Source organism: Saccostrea echinata, unplaced genomic scaffold, assembly GCF_033153115.1.
Source record: "Saccostrea echinata isolate AGI-Se365-2 ecotype Australia unplaced genomic scaffold, CSIRO_AGI_Sech_v1 ptg000054l, whole genome shotgun sequence".
In the NCBI taxonomy this organism is placed as follows: domain Eukaryota; kingdom Metazoa; phylum Mollusca; class Bivalvia; order Ostreida; family Ostreidae; genus Saccostrea; species Saccostrea echinata.
The window spans coordinates 54,310,210-54,330,993 of record NW_026889803.1 but is presented as its reverse complement, the minus strand read 5'-3'; the positions used below and the strand labels follow the sequence as shown (position 1 = coordinate 54,330,993).

Sequence of the window (20,784 nt, the reverse complement as noted above, 5' to 3'; positions counted from 1 at the left end):
TTCACATTTTGTGTTTCTATTAATGCCACTTGAAATAATTACTTGTTACTAGAGGTAAAAACTATCCTTGCAAAACTCAGGAAGAAACAAGTTCTCGAAGCGCAACGATTTAAAGAATTAACAATAGATCTTCAATAAAATATAAAAGAAAAGTTTTAACATATAAGTTGATAAAGCTAATATATAAAAATATTTTGAGGTATAAAAAGAATGAAAAATGGAGATAACGAGCATTTAACAAGTTCAAAATTACATTGAAACAATACAAATCAAAAGCAACAATGAATCAAGACAAGAAAACTCCAAAAGTTCAAAAATGTTATAGCAACTTACAAGGTTTATGACATTTTGTTGTAATAAACTGTTGGAATTTCGATGTGCTCCTTTATTAGCCGACCTATTTTTATATTCCTATGAAAGAGAATTTATTCAAAAACGTCTACATGAGAAGAAGAAAGCACTTGCTGTGGCCTTCAACTCGACATTTAGATAAATCGACGACATATCATCAATTAACAATAGTTAGTCCCATTCATATATCGACTCGATATATTCTAGTGAACTTGAAATAAAAGACAAGCAGAGTCTGCTACATCTGTTTCATATTTTGATGTATACTGGTTATAGACAATAAGTATCAACTAAACTCTAAGAAAAAAACGAGATAGACTTCATCTTTTCCATTGTCAACTTTCCTTATTTATGTAGTTATATCCCACTATCACCTGCATATATATCATCAGAAATAGAAAAAAATTACGAGGTCCATTTTTACTGAGGAGGCACTTAAAAGCCCTGAAACAAAGTAGACTTTATTTCCAATATTGAAAATTCTCTAACTGTAGAGATTGTGTATTACGAATCATTAAAAATTATTTATTTAAGAAATGAATTTAATTTTTGAAGATTCATGAGGACATGAACTACGACGCTTCACGCCGGCATATTTCATGAAGCGCGTTAGCGCTTCATGATAAATATGCCGGCGTAAAGCGTTGTAGTTCATGTACCTCATGAATCTTCAAAAATTAAATTCATTTCTTATATTTACATTATTTTTCTGATGAGTTGCCACAAATTCCGCGATTCAACTGTCATTTTTTAAAGCAAAATTGTTTGCACTATACTTTTGACGTCAAGTGTGGTATTATGACGTAACAATGGAGATATTCATGCTCATTCATGGTAGTTCATGAGAAAATGAACAGTCTTCTAATTTGCAAAGAATATTAAGTAAAAATGTTTGGAAATGTAAATATTTCCTGATGTGGAATCAACACTTAGAAAGTAGGAATCTTGCACCGAAAAGTTCTTCTTTTGTTTTCTGAAAAAAAAGAAAATTTTACCTTACAACAACTTCAACCAAAGAAATGAGTAATTTATTACATGTAAGCTTAAATAAAGGGATGAATTTGTGAAATAGTAATGGCAAAGAGCTGTGATCGTAAAGTGGTGATTGGAATTGAAATTGAAAATACACATGTAAATGTCTATTAGACATAAAGCTGTTTTAATAAATGGTATCAAAATGCCGGAAAGTTTCTTGATTATAAATTTTAGCATAAAAATTAAGTACTTCAAGACCCATCTTTATTTGTCATGCAATTTTTGTCTCAAGTAAAATTTATTTTGATTTTTCTTTTCTTTTCTTCTTCAAAATATGTAGAATAGCAAAATGTACACCAGACTCAGAATTATTCAGAGAGAGTCACTGTTGTAAGTAAACAACAGTGATTTCTATTCAGCAATACTTCATTATCTTTAAACATTTACCTGGAGGTACATGAATGTAAATGGGAGGTACCCTCTGTTGAAAATGATATAAATAAGCTTAATTTTTACACCTTTCCACAATATAAATTTCTCAATGTCTGTAAAACATTTTTCTTTCGTTTATAGAGGGTCCTTCATCTTAAACAAATATTACGTACAAAAAGGTATGACAAACCGTTTTCTGAGAGACTGTATGCAATACTGATACATTTCCTTTGTCTGAGATGGAGAAAACTCCCATGTTTATACCTGATTTTCTTCATTTTTCATTGAAAAGGACAGTTTAAAATATTTTTTCTTTGAGTTTACCTAAAAATTATATCCCGATACACCTTAATTTATTAAACTATAATTGTAATGGATTAATTAATTTGAGAAATCTGTAGGCACTTTTCACTAACTAGTTCTTGGCCATAATGGCAGAGCCATTGCAACAGCTTCTGTTCAATGTGAGCGTGAATTTTGATTTTTTGCTTATGACATTGCAACTTGCACGTCGTTCAACGTTTGTGACGTCAAAATAAAATGCATACTTTAGCCTTTTGACCTCCCCTTCTTATTATGGTGTTTTGAATGCCATCGTTTTGTCACATTTGATAAGCAGAATAAATATGGAATGTAAATATTAATTAAATGGCATGCATTTAAGAATATTAGAAAACATATATAACATAACAGATATATAACATAATATATAACATAACGCATTATGAATAATAGGAACTCTAAACTATATATAGCATCAGGTTCCTTTTATTGCTTTATTCTGCTGGTATTAATATTATATGAGGCTAATGATCAAAATCACAAAATATATTTATTTGATATTCTTAAATGCATGCCATTCAATTAATATTTACATCCCACATTTAGTTTGCTTATAAAATATGTGAAAATCTTACAAATATTTAAAAATTTGAAATGAGTTAAATTTAGAAAATCGCAGAAGAAATTCGAACAGGAAATATTTACAAGTTTATCATTCAAACTGTAATTGTTTATTTATATTTAGCAAGAGTATCACATTTTCATATTATTTTAGTATCCAAAGACTTGATACATTTTGTTGATAATGAAAATATTGGATATATCGCAAGAAATTGGGGTATTTTCTGAGAAATATGCAGGGGTCACTTGCATGAAAAGTAGGTCATTGACCTAGTTTTTTGAAAGTAATTAATAATGCTACAATTAAATGTCATCAATATACATTACGTGGTTTTTCATTCCTATCAGTGGAACTTTTTTGTCATCTGAGTAAAGGTCATCCTTAAATAATGTAGATATATATATATCATTATCATCTTTAAATAACGTAGAGATGATAATTATTACCATCCTTATCTGCAGCTTGGAAAGATAGTTGAAGATTTTTTCCTAAAACAATCTGACGGACGAGAGCCTTGAATTCTTTATAGTCCACCCTGCCATCGTTATTTTTGTCTCAAGTCTTGAAGTCACAAGGTAAGAGTGGAGGAACTACGTCCTTAAGAATTGTCATAAAAGCAATGTTTTAGCACATAGATTAAATGAAATAAACGGATAGAAAAAATGGTTTAAGTATGTGGTATTTTTTAAAATAAAAATAATATATTACTTTTAAAAAAGTAGAATATCAAAAGGGAAATATATGGAAACATGTTCATAAGGTAATTTGCTTTTTGTTTAGAAAATTCAGCAATATTCAATGATAGATTTATATAAGCAAATATAAGAACTCTTACTCTCTTCCTTCCACATATTTTTCTGCAGGCCGGGGCGCACACTGGTGTACACTTTGGATAGGCTGTCGAACATACCACGGGACAAGTCACTTTACAGATTGCTCTTCTTAATCTAATCCTTACTCTCACCCGTCGCCTCCAGCCCCCGGAAGCCTCGTCCAGAATGCACCACATGACCAATGACAAAATAAGAAGAACAGAAAACTTCATCACAAATCTAAAAGAATGTGAATTATTTTTATTTGAAGTTATTATCAGATATTATCAACAATATTAGTTTGAACTATCCTTAAGCTATTGATAAATATACCGATTAACTCCAGTAGAGGGAATATACATTAAAATTTTAACTGTATCTGTTGAAAGTTTAAGATTATTCTTTCTATGAATTGAAAAAGAACCTAAAATAGCAAACTTTATCACATCAATCAGATGTTATGGTAAAATAAAACTGGAAAGAAAAGTTAATACATGATGCCATGAAATACATGGAGATAACGAAGAGTATTCAAGCTCAAAAGTCCATTAAACAATACAAATTTTGAAACAGAGCAAACACGGACCTCTAAAACATCAGAGGTGGGATCAGATGCCATGGAGGAGTGAGCATTCTCTGCCGACCGGTCACAGCGGCCGTGTGCTCCTTGTCATGATCGGGAAATAACGGAAAAATTCGTCGACAATTCAGTGTGTAAATAATGGTCTAACAATTAGTAAGAAAAACGTCAGTCAGCATTTGACTTAATGATAGATTGTAATTGCTGACAACGTCTTTGTATTGACCAGAGAACTTACAAAAAGTAACATCTGGAAATAAGCCGTAAAATATTTTTCTTTGCTACCTATGCAAAATCATGCCAATGGAAACATTTCATTAAAACATTCTATTCACTGGCAGTCAGGGTTTCCTTGAGACAAAAAAACTTTTAGATATTTCAATGAATATCCGATATAAGTATATACAAAGCTCATTTCTAGAATGACCTTTTGTATGAAACCTGACCTTTTATAGGGAATGAAATGATTTTCTGAATTCTTGACACTAACACAAGGTTGGGTCAATCTCATTGAATTGTACAATCAATTAATTATCATTTTTTGTTACATCTTTAAAAATACGTTAAAAAATATTGTTTTGAGGTTTGGCTTAAAGAAAAAACGAGCTTTTTAATTCTATCACACTCACTGATGATGTTTAAGGCTACAGTTGTATAAATATACAGTATACATATTATACTTAAGGAAACATAAGTTTTAACACTTTTTACTCGACAATGATACTGAAAGAAACAATCAAGCATTGTTGAATTGTCATCCTTTCTTATATATTATTGACACTTTAAAGTTCACCATCAAAAACATTTTAAAAAAGCGCTTTATTATCATCCTTATCATCACAGTGTCCGAAAAAATAATTTTAAAATATAATTATTCTATACGCCAGATCATTTGTATAAACAGTTTCTAAAACGAAGAAAACTATTGACAAACAAGCTGATAAAACAAGGAAATCAACGGACTCGTTTAAAGTCAACATTTGGCAAGTTCAATGACCTTGTCAGCAAATACAACCTCTCATTAATGAGGTTCGATCCCCAATTTTTGAGCATATTTTTTTCTAAGCCTCTATTTTTAAAATTCTGCGTAATAATTTAGTTTTTACAATACATTTAAATTTTGCAATGCTAATTAAATTATATTCAGTTAAAATCTCAGGATTATATTCCATACCAAAAGCATTAAGTTAGGGACTATAATTTGGAGGAAGGTATTTCTAAAAAGGAAATATCAAGTTTTCTCTTTTGAAGTATTTACAGCACTGTTTTAAAGTTTTGATTTCTATTTCTCCATGCATGTTGCACACACAGTGAAATGTTTATGCTGGTCCCAATTTATTTATTAGATTAACTGCATGAATTTCATCATTTTGTGACAAATATAGCAAATATGCTGTGAATGTCTAGGGAAAAATGCCCCCCCCCCTAAAAAAGAGCAAAAATATAACACTATTTTAGTAATATTTGAAAAGTATATCAGATACCCCACTTTTATTTTTCTTTTCTAGAATATATACGATAATTCAAACCCTTCTTATTTTTAAAAAATGAATCTTAATACTTTGTAATTTGTTAAATATTAATTCCAGAAAAAATGACGTTTTTGGAGTGCAGAATAGTTAAATAATTGACTATGCGAAGTAATTTGAAACGTTTTTATCATCACGCAAATTTTAAAAATTCAAAATAAATCAAGATTGTATTTGGTCACATGATTGATTTGGATAATTTGGATAGTACACATAAGTACTCTGAAGTTAATATTTAAAAGAGGCTTGTGTTTTGAATTACAATATCTCTGCAGTTTCTGGAGATCAGATTTTCTAACAATCTGATGAAATTCTCATGGGAACCAACTGAGCCGTGTTATTAGCAGACTTCTTTTTGTATTCATATGAAGCAGAATTTATTCAAAAATTTATACATGAGAAGAAGAAAAGACTTGCTGTGCCCTTCAACATATTGATGACGTATTATCAATTAACAATAGTTATTTCCATTTATATGACCACTCGATATACTAGTATCTCGATACCACAGAGTCTGATACCTTTATTTTATATTTGGATAATCTACTAGTAATGACGTTAATGATAATAGAACAACATTACTTCATGATAAACATGATGACTTCAATTTTCATCTCGTTTAAAGTTCTATGGTCGATATAATGACCTTGTTAGAAAGTACCCCACTACTTACACTATAAATTGTCTATGGATTTTTCCGTTTACCCGATTATGACAAGGAGCAAACCACGGGCGTGACCGGTCGACAGGGGATGCCTACTTTTCCATGGCATCTGATCCCACCTCTAATGTTTTAGAGGTCCGTGTTCCCGATTTGCATTGACTGAATGGACTTTTTATTACCATTCATTTTCTTCTTATTTCATTAAAAATTTTTGAGGAAAAACTGCTTCGTAATTACAGCGCGAAAAAGGTCATATTGAATGCTCTGTTGCAACAAAAGAAGTGCACTGATCCTTTTTTTTTTTTTTTTTTTTTTTTTTTTTTTTTTTGATTTTCAATTAAGATATGGGTCTAAAATTTAAATCTATAATTGGTAACAAAATTCTTCATGTTTTTGATAACATGATCTAATCTCCTTATGTGAATGCTGACTGACGTTTTTCATACTAATTATTATGCCATTATTTACACACTGAATTGTCTACGGATTATTACGTCTGCCCGCTCACAACAAAGAGCACACGGCGGGTCTGACCGGTCAACTGGGGATGCTTACTCCTCCATGGCACTTGATCCCACTTCTGATATTTTTAGAGGTTCGTGTTTGTTCTGCTCCAAATTTGTTTTGTTTTTATGGACTTTTGAGCTTGATTACTGTTAGTTATTTCAATGTTTCATTGCAATACAAGAAAATTTTTGTGCGTTTCAAACCCCATAATAGGATTTGCAGAAGAAAATCCTCAATCACATTTTTTCAAGTTTGATTCGATGTATTAAAGACCGCAGAGCCGTAGAGTTACAAGTTTTATGTTTCTCTTCTTCGTCATTAAGAAAAAGCTATATATATATATATATATATATATATATATATATATATATATATATATATATATATATATATATATATATATATATATATATATATATATATATATATATATATATATATATATATATATATATATATAATTTTTTTTTCTAAGTCGGTAAGACTATTTGATAATGTGAATCTATATCAGCAATCTCCTTTCGATAGTTATCGTTTAGACATGAGCAGATGGTAGAGAGTACAATATCACGTACCAGTTTAGTCTGTTTTGTAATATTATTTTGTCATTTTCAAACCATCATTATATTATGTCATACTTTCCATCAAAACTTTTTAATCTTCTAAACTGTCCTTGTTTAAGTTCAAAAGTTGATACGTTTCTTAAGAAATAGAATTTTCAACTCCACGTTTTGCGTCAAGGAACTTTCTTCTATAATAATTATAGTACTTTGCTCGCCACTCACTTATTGACAAACCTATTTTGAATCTGTTGTATGTGCATATGTTGTTGCATTTAGAATTTTATCAATGTTTAAAAAGATAGTTGCCTGTTTTGTTTTCAACTCCAAAAATGGCACTGTTAAGGTCAGTATGGGATGAAATATGTTTTTCTTGCAAAAGCAACGTTTGTAGTTTATTTTTCCTTTTTATGGCAAATGTTTATTATTCTTTCACGAATTTTCCTCAGTACACCTTGCATTTGACATTGATAATTTTCATATATATGAAACTTTACAGCATTGATAATAAGCAGGTGTGTTGTGCAACAACATGCATTTGTCCATTGTTTAAATGGAAACGGATGACTTGCAAAATTTCTAGTTATATTTTACTGAATGAAGTTGTCAAAGATATTGTTATCATGTGAAATGAAATATTCTTCATATATATGAAACTTTACAGCATTGATAATAAGCAGGGGTGTTGTGCAACAACATGCATTTGTCCATTGTTTACATGGAAACGGATTACTTGCAAAATTTCTAGTTATATTTTACTGAATGAAGTTGTCGAAGATATTGTTATCATGTGAATTGAAAATATCTGTAAGATATATTTAACCCTTCAATTTTGTTTTCTATTTTAACATTAAATGTACACGCATTACCAAATACATGTTGCACTCATCGTGTGCGCCTTATCACGATCGCATGAACGGAAAAATCCGTAGAAATTCAATGTAAAAATGATGGCATTACAATTCGTATAAAAGACGTCAGTCAATATACATTGTAAGACTTATATATAAAATGTATTTCCTAAAAAGGTTATATCATCGACCATAGAATTGCAAAATTTTGATTTGAGCCAGATTGTTGATATCCTTGTAACGTCAGCTTATTTGTTAATAGTTTGCAAGAACATGCTCTTGCGTATCGAATCAAATGCGAGACATGCACGTGCAGGGGATAATGGTATATTTTACACAAGTTAAGTTGACGACTGAAGGGTTTTTTCCGATCAGGACAAGGAATACATGGCTGATGTGACCGGTCAAAAGGGATTGCTTACTCCTCCATGACATATGATCCCACTTCTGGTGATGTTTGAGGCCCGTTTTTGCTCTCCTCCACATTTGTATTTTTTCAGTGGACTTTTTAGCTTGATTACGGTTCGTTATCTCCGTATTTCATTGCAAATACAACTTGTCGTTAGTTTTAAAGTTGACTGCCTATAAGTTCATTTTTTATACTGATTTGTCTATTAATATTGATTACTCCCTTTACCCTGTCATGACAAAAGCCTCATTGTTTGTGTTTATCTTCCACAGGGGATTCCCCTCCTTCATTGTAACTGATCCCATCTTTGATGTTTCCAGGGGTCTGTGTTTCCTCTGATCTCAGTCTATTTTGTTAGATTGTATTTCTGGGCTTGATTCCTGTTAATTTCACATTATGATAGAACACATACAAATATCTAACTCAGTAAAACATTCTTAATGAACTGCCTCTTTCTATTAGCTTTGATTTACTTCGAAGTATGTTAAAACATTTGTCACTACTTTACATGAAGATGTTCTATTAATTATTTTAATCCATATCCCATGATGGGTAGTCTAACAGCCGAAGCCTGATTACACAGGCACCGGGACCAAAAAAAATATTAATTAAATAGAAGTTCTTAGAACATGTAGTTTGTTGTAAAACGTCGCCGAGTCTTCAATTCTCCTCCAGAAAGATAACGATAATAATCATTTCGAAATCTTATTACCATCTACAGGACACCGCAAATTATATTCCAAAAATGATTTGACTACTTCTTAAAATGTAAGAGGAGTTCTGGTTACTAAGTTTATGTAGAAAAAAAGTATATCGCGTTAATGAAATGTAAGGAGAAATGTAAACAGTATCCAAGCTCAAAAGTCCATTCAAACAATATAAATCAGCAGCCGAGCAAACTCGGACCTTTAAAAAAATCAGAGGTGGGATCAGGTGTCATAGAGGAGTGAGCATCCCCCAGACCAAGGAAAATTGTTCCAAAAATGGATTGGCTAATGTTTAAAATGTAAGATAAGTGTGAGAAAGAAAATAGTTTGACAGAGGACAGAAAGAGAGGGAAAAGCATTATTATTTCCAATCTTTCTTAAGAAAATAAGCGTATATTATCATATAGGTACGAGCCAAAATGATATGGAAAAAATTTGACGGCCTTAAAAATTGTTATAGAGCATTACAAGCGAAGAGACCTACAGACAGCGGGGATGTAACAATATGCTCAAACTTCTTCAAGAAAATATGGGTAAGAATATTGATAAAAATAACTAGGAAAAAGAATAAAAAGAAAAAGGGTGAATTCAAAAAAATGACCAAATGCATATTTATCAACCCAAATTAAAAATACAGGCAACGAAAATAGATTTCTATGTCTCAGCATATGTGTTTAGATAGTGTCTAAATACCTGCCAAATATCTCATTGATATCTCAATTAACAAAAAAGTTGTGAAATAAATAATAATGCTTTATGTTGAAAATAAAGACTTTCCTGATAATATTCAAAGTATTGAGCTTTAAATGTGGACTGTAGTAACTTGTTTAATCAAGTTGTGGTCATGGCTGATGTTTAAAAAAATGTTATACCAAGTCAGGAGTGCAACAGAAAAAATGTAGTGTTGCCGAAAAAAAACATCAATTGTAAAATTCTGAAAGAAAATTAAGACAAAAAAGAATTTTCAAAGTGTAAAACAATAACTGATATACATTCTAAAAGTTAAAAATGTTATATAAATCACAAGCAGCATTAATGAGAGTCAAGTAAATGTGCATACCCAATTATGTCAGGAGTGCAACATTTGATGTTTTGCTCCCAAGCATGAAAAAACTATTAACATATGATTTTCTGATTTTTATTTTGGAAAATAAAGATACAGAAAACAAATAGAATTTTTTACCAAATAGATTTATCAATTACAGGATCTGTCTGTGCTTGTCTGTGCTTTAGATCGATATTTCTATGGTCAGGAGTGCAACACATTTTTTTTTTAAAGATTCAAGTTGTGTGACGAAAACACTTCTATTCATGCTTAGAAGTATTCATTAATTAGTAATGATCTTATTGTATAATTTAATACTAAATTATCGATAGTTTTGTTATTAAAATCCTTTCTTTTTCAATTTTATCAATGCAGATGTGTTTTTATCTTTTTGTGATTTTTTTAATGAATGTTAAAAATAAACACTAAAAAATTGTCATAAAATTCAAGTAATTCCTCCTCAACTTCACTGAAACAACAGAACAAGTTCTTATGTAATTTTCACTTAAATTTTACTGCAGTCAGGAGTGCAATAAAACTGCTTTATAATTATCAATGCTTTTTAACTATCTTTTCTAAAAAATAAGATGAAAAAAATGTTTGATAGTATTTGATGTTCAAAACACTATGTCTATCAACAAATTAGGGAAATTTTATTAGTATTTTTTGTAAGAGAACTCGTATAAAAAATTCTTTTTTGGCTTAGATATAAAGAATTGACTTGAAAGAACAAAAAAGTGAATTTTGGGAAATTTTATTGCTTCATATTTTTTCATATTAAAACTTTTCAACCAGAATTGAACAAATAATGTAAAATAACAATCAAAAGCCAATTTCTGTCATATATACAAGAGAAAATACTCAATCAAGGACTAGATTTAATCATTTATACCACTTTTACCATTTTGAAGCATAAAAAACTATAATTTCTTGTGATTATGTATTTAGACAGTCTTTTAAGGTGTAATGATATTTTCTTTTTTCAAAGAAATTTTAATAATAAAAATTCTGTAACTTTTTAATCCAAGTGTCTATTCTATTGCCACTTCAGGATTTTAAACTAGAATGCATGTGTAATATGATGATATAAGTGAAAAATATGTTATAAGTAGTTGAATTTTTCCAAAAAATTTCAGTTTGGTGGTCATTTTTTTTTAATTCACTCAAAATGGAATTGCATTTTGTGATTATATAAATGTAAATTTAAATAACTTTTAATTCATAGCATATTCATAAACACATTATTTATTATTTTTTTTAAGTTGGAATTATTATTGTTTGCACTTTTTATCGCAGATGCTACATTTTTTACGGATACCATCTGCTGAGGTATACTTTACGTATACAAGATATATTGGTTTCTTTTTGAAGTTTTTGGCGTGCAACAGCTTTTGATTTGTATATTAAATGATATTAATTACACAAATATTCAATCGATATAAATGTACTTTCTGTTACTTGGTTTCAAAATCATGAACTCTATTTTATTTAGGTTATGACGTCGACCAAGTAATAGGACAAGGAAGTCTGCTATAAAAACACAAGTGCAAATTAGTACTTGACAGTAGTTTTCCTTTAAAAAAAACCGTCGAAGTGCACTGCATAACATAAGTTCTTTCCTTTTCTTGTCACCTCTATCTCTTAATCACATTCATGCATATGGCTAAATAATACACCAATCAATTGAGTTCTGCAAAATAATAGACAAATTAAAATGCATGCAAAAACTTTTAGAAGAATGCAAATAAACTGAAATTGTATTGATCTACATGTAGATGTGGAATTGAAATGTTTTAATTTCTATCTACATGAAAACAAAATATACTTTCCTGAGCGAGTGATTTTATAAAGAATAGAAAGGTTTAAATATCCTGACAGATTCATGCTAGTTTTAATTTCATATTACTTTTATTTATTTATTATCTATTTTTTATCTAAAAGAGTTTTTTTTTTTTTTTAAATTTCTTTGTTAGCTACAAAAGAAAAGTAAATTCTTGCGTAAATTGTTTCGTGACACTATCTTTACAACTGCATAAAAGTAGAACGGATTTGCTATCCATTTGAATAGAATAGTACCATCATCTTTTATTCAGAATTAATTCAAATAGTATGTTAATGTTTTAGCAAATGAAAATTTGAAGAATATGTATTGCATTAACTTCAATTTTTTTCTTTCTATTTTTTTCATTTTTTTCTGTTATTTTTCTAGTCTTTGATCTTACCTTATTATTATCTATAAATACATGTATGCCATTGTCCCGCGGTTTAATTTTCCATTCTTGTAGCTTTTTCCGATCAATAATTCTTCATATGATGTGATGCGATTGTATTGCACATTTATGATAGGAAATTCTTATTAATTTGGGGATTTACACAATAAAAAAATAATTAAAACGTTATCTACAAGATAAAATGGCAACAAACGAAACAATGCCCGAAACTATCACGATGCTTCCCAGGTAGAATACCTTACGACATTTGTGTCCCGATATCAAATTAATCACTTCCACCAAAGCAATATACACGCTAGCTAATTAAGATTGTTGGACAAGATAATGCTGTGGTCATTTGCCAGCCACTGTAGTGTCAATAGTAATGGATAGAGACCATTCCTCGTATTGGACATATAACTGATATTGAATACGGTAGTCATGACCATTGTATTCTGACGTATACCTTGTAAATGCTTCTTAACACGTCAATTAATTGACACCGAAATGTTATAAATACGATAGGTCTCCAAGACAATGACAAATAATGAATGAAATGGTGAGCTCGGATTTCTCCCTGATTTAGAAAAATAAAAACCATGAACAATTCCAGCATATTCGCCGAACTGAGTACAGAGGCATGGATTACACCAGTGCTCATTGTATACGGACTTATATTTCTGACTTCTATAATAATGAACTCGTTAGTTGTGGGGACTTTTTGTAGATATGAGTGTTTGCATTCCATTCACGATCGTCTTATTTTCGCGCTGTCTTCCGTAAATATGATCCTTCTAATTGGAATGCCTTTTTACCTGATGTATTCTATAGGTTACTCCTTTGTGTTAAAGAGTCAGTACTTCTGCCTTCTGAACTATGTGATTTTACACGGTGGAATCGGATGTTCCGTATTCCTTCAGTTAGGATTAGCATTAGATAGATACATGTGCATCGTGTGGCCTTGGAAACATTCCAAAATACGCAAGCGATATGTGATTTTATATGTCTTAATATCTTACATTTTTGGATTTGGAGTTAATCTTCTACCAGCCTGGGGATGGAATAGCTGGTCCGAATACAACAAGTGTGTCTGGCAGAGTTTTCCCTGGGAATATCAATACTTTGTACGGATTACAATGATGGCGATTCTTGTCATTAACCTTGGAATTCATCTCTATGTTCTTCATGTCGCTAACCGTCATTCTAGGAAGATCAGACGGCTTATCAAACGGATTAGAAGAGAGCATTCTAGGACAGGTGGGTGTGAACACACTGCAGTGACCACTGTAGTTCTTCTGGCGGTCATTTCCTCCTTGTGCTGGTTTCCATACTGGATTGCGGCCTTAATTCTGCCACAAGATACACTGACCACCATCTTTATTCTTCAGATTTTATACGCCATCATTATTCTGAATTCCGTGACAAGTCCGCTTTTATTTGTAATGAGGAATAGACATTTCAGAGATGCTATGTGTAAATTGTTAACATTAAATCCAAAGTTGCATCACTGTGGTACTTGAATTGTAAGAGAGAGAGAGAGAGGGAGAGAGGAGAATTTTTACAAATTATAAAAATATTGATGCATTTATTTAAAAGGAGATTTTCTGTTTGACTCTTGACTTTTTAAATTAAAAACTGCCTAGGAATAAAGCAGAATTGCATTTCCCTCTGTTCAAGTCTGAGATATGTTTGAATGCTTTTCCTGAAACTTGAGAAGCAAGCTGATTCTGTAAAATGACTCTGTAAAATTTGGAATCAAAATATCAATAAAAGGTAAAGAGATAACGAAACACAAAGTTGCTGAGGTACTTAACTATGATCAGAGCTCAGTATATCAACATATATAAACATCTGTGTGAGATAATGGTATCATAACATACTCTGTTCTAAGCTATGTTTCAATGTTTTCCTGAAACTGAAGCTGATTCTGTAAAGTGACGTGTACTTGTTTTGATTGATGTTCAATGCAATATTTCTTGAATATACAAAAGACATGAATCAGTTCAATGAAAATTGTTCAATGAAACATCATGAAAATCAGTTCAATTATTCGCAGCTTTTTAAATACTGTATATTTATTTGTAAAAGAGAATCAACGTGTTCTCCTTCTTTAATATGGTTATATTTCTTGTTTACCGAAATTTTAATCACTATGATTTAGAGCAATTTTTGAAACCTTTAAAATTGTAACTGCTTACTAAGATTAGCGCGGCACTATTGTTGCTTACACGTTTGATCAGTGGTTTGTAAACTTTTGCCTTGTAATCGTCATTCTGGAATATACGTGTAAGCGTTCACTGTGTGAGCATCTTTGATATTATAATAAAGAGATAATGCTAATTGACTGTAAATCCATCGTAAGGATTTGTAGAGGAGCAGATTTCTGTGGAACAGTCAGTAAGACAAATGGAAATGACTCCTCACACTGTAGACGCCATACCTTACTACATGTATTATTAGTATATTTAACAAAGTAAACTCAGAGAAAGCAGCAAAGATGACCTTAAAATCATCTTTATTGTTTTTTCTATATATTTACTTTATACAATAAAAATACTGTTATTTATCCGTTGAATAAAATTGATATTTTATCGGGCGTTATTTTCGCAGTGTGTTAAAAACAAGCGTGACATTTTAACACAGTTGAAATAACACGTCTGTGACAAAAACTCTATTTTACCTTATTTCATGAAAGGGTTACAGAGACAAAGTGGAGGAAAAAGAGACTGCTTTTAGAATTGAACTTTTTTATACTTAAAAGTATTGAATTTTATATAATACCTTAAAAAAGTTTTGCTGACACGTAAATATTCCCCAACCCTTTTGAAACGTATGCCAGTGCAACAATCATAAACATAGTCACCCTGGTCTCAAGATCCATGAAGCGGATTGTTCGTAGATCCAGGAATTTTACAGAATCTACTGAAAGATGCTATGAACATATTTTTAAATTTGCATGCTTATATTCCATGTATTTATACCAGGTTAACATTTTAATTTAAAAAAAAAGTCGTGTGACATTGACTGACACAATAACCTAGATTTTGTTGATACGACCTAGCTTTGTTCTTTCCGAATTCATGCACAGCTGAGTTTGTCAAAACTTTGCTATAATCATATTTTGATAATAAATCTATCCATTTACGATACAAATATCTTAAATGAAATATATGATTATTGTCCACTTTATCTATCTCTTCAATGAAAATACAGTATCGAAATTGAATAAACAAGAACTATTTTGACACAAATACAGACCAATAAAAAAAAATATTTTAAATTTTCAAAATAAACAAAATAGAAAACGTCATCAACAAAAGACAAACGGGGGCGCATAAAGATTGGAAAATCAGAGACAGCAACTAAGAATTTGAGAGGAAAAAAGACAGAGATATCAGTTAACATTCTGCATGCTTCATACATGTATTGACCGTCCACAGTAAAAAGTCAAATAAATCGGCAAGGCATTCGTTACCCATTGAAACAAGCATTCTGAGAGTATTGCATTAGCAATACTAGTCCCCTACCGGCAAGTGTAATCTGGTTCCCGTTAAGAATTGAAAATGTCATAATTCCGTCAAAAATCAATGAAGCGGGACGATATGCAAACTTGATCTTTAATAAATCAAGGTAAAGTCACATACCAAAAATCAGCTCAATACCTGAAAGCGGTTAGAAGAAAATTGCGGAAAACCCTTAAAAATTGAAAAGGCCGTAATTCTATCAAAAATCAATGAAGCGGAACGAAATGCAAACTTGATCTGTAACTCATCAAGATACATTCACATACCAAAAATCAACTCAATATCTGCAAGCGTTTAGGAAAAAAGTGCGAAAAACCAAGTGGGACAGACTGACAGACGGACAGACAGACAGACAGACAGACGGACGGACGGACTCAGAGGAAACCTATAGTCCCCTCCGGTTTCACCGGTAGGGGACTAAAAATAAGACAAAGTATTCGTTATCCAATAAAATAAGTCTAAGGTGAGGTGAAATAAATATTCTTTTACTGACAACCTTGAAACCCTTTAAAAAGAGATAGATCCAGAACACTATAGCGGGTATTTACAAGTAGACGAACTAACACCATGAAGTTATCGATGGAATCTATTAAACTTCCCATAAAGAAAATAAAAAGATTAAACATCAGAAATGAATAGAAGGTAAGATTGATAGGTTATCATGGGAAACCTTACATCATCTGTGGAATATTAGGAGAGTAAATCAAAAACTACAGAAGGAAGGAAACTGTGCCGATTTTCGACACACTGTGTGTAGAATTTGTATTATCGGGAGTCGTAGAATATTGTGTCACAATATTCTACGACTCCCGCTTCTACAAATTTAAAGGAACGCTTATCATATCTTTGCAGATAACCCTTACATAAAAAAGTTCTGTACTCTTTTTAATAAAGTATAAAAGTATGGCTTTTTAAGCCCAGGTAAGCAACTAACTGTTTAATCAGCAAGGAAGTTAAGGATTTCCATAAAAGGTACAGTGACAGATAATTTCATCTTATTGTCATGAATGGTCTGAAAAATATTAGTAAAGTGAAATATGTAATTTTTGATTGCGCTACACAATCTTGAATTCAAATTAGAAAATTATTCGCAGAAGTGAACTCATTAATTACTGTTCAAATGAATGCTTACATTTATCTCTTACAAGGAATTTATCTCAAAGTTATTGTATTCGACAAATTACTAATATATTCTGTAATATTTAACAATACGGATATCTTTCTTTTTACATTTAGAAGTATAAATTCGATTTAAAGGCCGCTTAGATAAAAACAAAAAAGAAAAATGAACAAGTCAGATGAAAATTTTATTAGGTTTTTTGAACAATTTTTGAAAATTATTTCGCTCAGTTGAGTATCGAATAAGTTGGAGACCTACACACCATATGCAGGTGATATGAAGTTAACGCACAGTAATCAAGCTCAACAAGCCCTTAAAGCTAAACACGATTCTTAAAAGGAATTGGTCCGCCATATTCTTTTATTCAGTGGTTATATCCGGGGGCCTGTATATAGGCCGTTCACTTAGCCACTGTTCAGTGTAATCAGTTGTCACCTATGTAGACGTATGTATGCCACATAGCTACATAGCTATTATAAATCACTTATGTAATGCTCAGGTTTTAGAATTTGTGAAATGTTGACTTTAAACGAGACTGTTGATTTCCTTGTATATCGAAAAAAAAAATGTTTACTTCTACCACGGCAGGAGAGAAAGAAAACTTACAATTGTTGCACAGGTCAGTGCTGTACACAAACACACATACATGTCAACTGCTATAAAATGTAAACAAAGGTAATGTAAGATAACCAGCACGAACACATGTCGTCCATTCGACGCCGGTACCATAAAGCAGTCAGCTGTAACGAATGCGAAGGGTATACCTCAGTGCTGATATTGAAGATAGTAAATCTAATATGGCGTATGCCTGTTTACTTGTCGTATTCAGCTTAAAGTATCCGGAGTAAAGGAAACATGGACCTCTAAAAACATCAGAGGTGGGATAAGGGGCCACTTCGACCGGTCATACCCGCCTTGTGCTCCTTGACATGATCGGGTAAACGGAAAAATTCTTAGCTAGTTCAGAGTGAAAATAATTGCCTAGAAATTTGTATAAAAAGCTTCAACATTCGAGCAAACGAAAGATTGTATTTGCTAACCAAGTATATAGTATATAGTATCAACTATAGAATTTGCGAAATATTGACTTTAAACGGGACTGTTGATCGATATCCTTATATCTGTATCAACAACTTTTTGCCAATAACTTGTCTCCTTTTAGAAATTGTAGAACAATCATGCTCTTGATTATCGAATCAACTGAGAGACTATACTCAATATACAGTTGATAATGGTATATTGCTACATAAATAATGGAATTTGACGATAGAAAAGTTGAAATAATCACGTTTATCATGAAGTTTAGTTGATAGTTTGCCATTGACGTCTTCTCTAGCAAAATATCCAAATATGAAACAGGTGTGCCAAACTCTGTGGTGTCTTTTATTTCGATTTCAGAGGGATATATCGAATCAACGTAGGAAAGCATATGAATATTGTGAATTGATAAAACATATCAATTTATCTAAACATCGAATTCAAGGCCCCAATAAGACGTATATTTATTTGAAATTAATAATATTTGTAAAATAATATAAAAAAGAAAAAGCATCTAAATTTTCTGAATAATAAGAGATATTTTTGTAAAAAAAAATTATAAAAATAAAATTTCCCTTATTAAAAACACTATAGTTAACTATAGTTAACAATAGTGATAACGTTGACACTATGAAAACTATAGTTAACTATAGTGATAACTTTGACACTTTGATTTCCTGCAGTGACAACTAGGAAAACTGATTTGCTATAGTGATCACTATGACACTATAGTGATAACTATGAAAACATTGATTTACTATAGTGATCACTATGACACTATAGTGATAACTATAAAAACTTTGAAATACTTTAGTGATCACTTTGAAAAATTTGATTTACTATAGATATCAATCTAATATACCATATATCGTTATATATAAGATAATTAATCTATTCATCTTGTTTGATGTACTTAATGCTATAAATATAATGTGATTTACTGATATAAAAAGACCAAATAAAATGAAAGACAAACGATATTCATTTTAGAAATGTTGAGCCATTAGCAGCCATTGAAAAACATGAGGTTTCGAAAAGAATGCATAAAAATGAAATTCAAAATAAATTGTACTGCATGCAAAGTGCATAGAACTACTTGAAATACAAGACATTAACAAATAACTTTGGTAAAATGAGAAAATCTTTAAAACTGGATATTTTCTATGTTGTGCAAATAATTATATATATCTATCACATACCGTTATATAGAGTTGTGATAAATCTTTAACTTTCATTTATCATAGTGATTACTTTGTCACTTTGAGTAATCATAGTGATAACTTTTAAAACTATGATTAACTATAATGATAACTTTGAAAACTTTGATTAATTAATTAATGATCGCTATGACACTAAAATGATAACTTTTAAAACTTTGGTTTACTATAGTAATAACTTTGAAACTTTGATTAACTATAGTAAACTATAGTTAACTCTAGTTTCTATAGATTTTTTTCTTAGGGTTAGTCCGAATTTCCTCTGCATCACGATACATTTAACTATTTTCTTGCATGTTTTCTTTGAATAGTAAAACAGTTAATTTTGATATTGAATTATCTCACGGTTTTTTTTTTCATTAAGGAAAAACTGAATTTAAGATATTGTACTTTATATAACTCCGTCTCTATCAACTAAAAGCTTTAGTAAACGTAATCCTTAGACCTGGGGAATACTTGTTATTAGTACCTTGACAAATCTCCTTTTCACCAAAGAAATGTAAAAATGAAACACAAAACAAAGCAATACTTTAAGAAATTTAAAAATGCTATTTTTCGTTGGAAGAACGATGGATATTAGGCTAGGTCATTGTGAATCTTTAATACATGATGAAAATTATCTGTTAGAATCCTGACCAGTTGTACTTTGGTTTACTTGCATAAAAAAAATCTTGTTTTACGTGTTTTATTGATATGAAAGAACTTTCTACCTCAACCTCCTGCTCAACAAATTTTAAAAATAAAGAGGACAAAAAAAACAAAAAACAAAAAAACAAAAAAAAACAAAAAAAAAAAACAAAAAAAAAAACCTTATATACAAAAATCTTCATCGTAAAATCAATTTTCTTTTTTAAGAAATCCTCTGTACTCTTGGACATCTAGCATTCAAATGTTGGCAAGATTATAACAAGGAATGGGTCCTTTATCAAAATTGTGAAATACTTTACCTCTGCATTCGGGATGGATGCTCTAGGGTGGAACTAAGATGTTCATTTAATGAAAATACATTATATATATCATAAAATGTTCTTCTTTATTTAAGGACTTCTAACAGGTAAACTGTTTGCTTGATTATTATGAGTTCTCAACCTTTTACCAACGTAGTGAAATTCATGGTCCCTGGGACTATGGTTCAAGCCCTAGAGTAGGGCCTAATTGGTCAAATATTGAAAACATTACATCTTTGAAAATATTTTCTCAATGTTTTACTAGAACTGTAAATATCATGGCAGCCAGGGTTCAGTCTCCGTGGTGAGGTTAAATTGGACATGTATTGTAAATTGCATTTGAAAATTTTCTTCTTTTCGCAACGACAAACATGATATGTTTTAGACACTCCAGTGGGAATG

At 30.8% G+C, this 20,784-nt stretch overlaps 1 protein-coding gene across 1 annotated transcript; it reads left to right on the top strand.

Moving 5' to 3' along the window:
• The first annotated feature begins 12,589 nt into the window (after positions 1–12,589).
• LOC133206121 (adenosine receptor A2b-like) lies at positions 12,590–14,072 on the top strand. The gene has a single exon (XM_061342050.1). It carries the CDS (start codon positions 13,136–13,138, stop codon positions 14,054–14,056), a length of 921 nt encoding a protein of 306 aa, XP_061198034.1. The 5' UTR covers positions 12,590–13,135; the 3' UTR covers positions 14,057–14,072.
• The last annotated feature ends 6,712 nt before the right edge of the window (positions 14,073–20,784 follow it).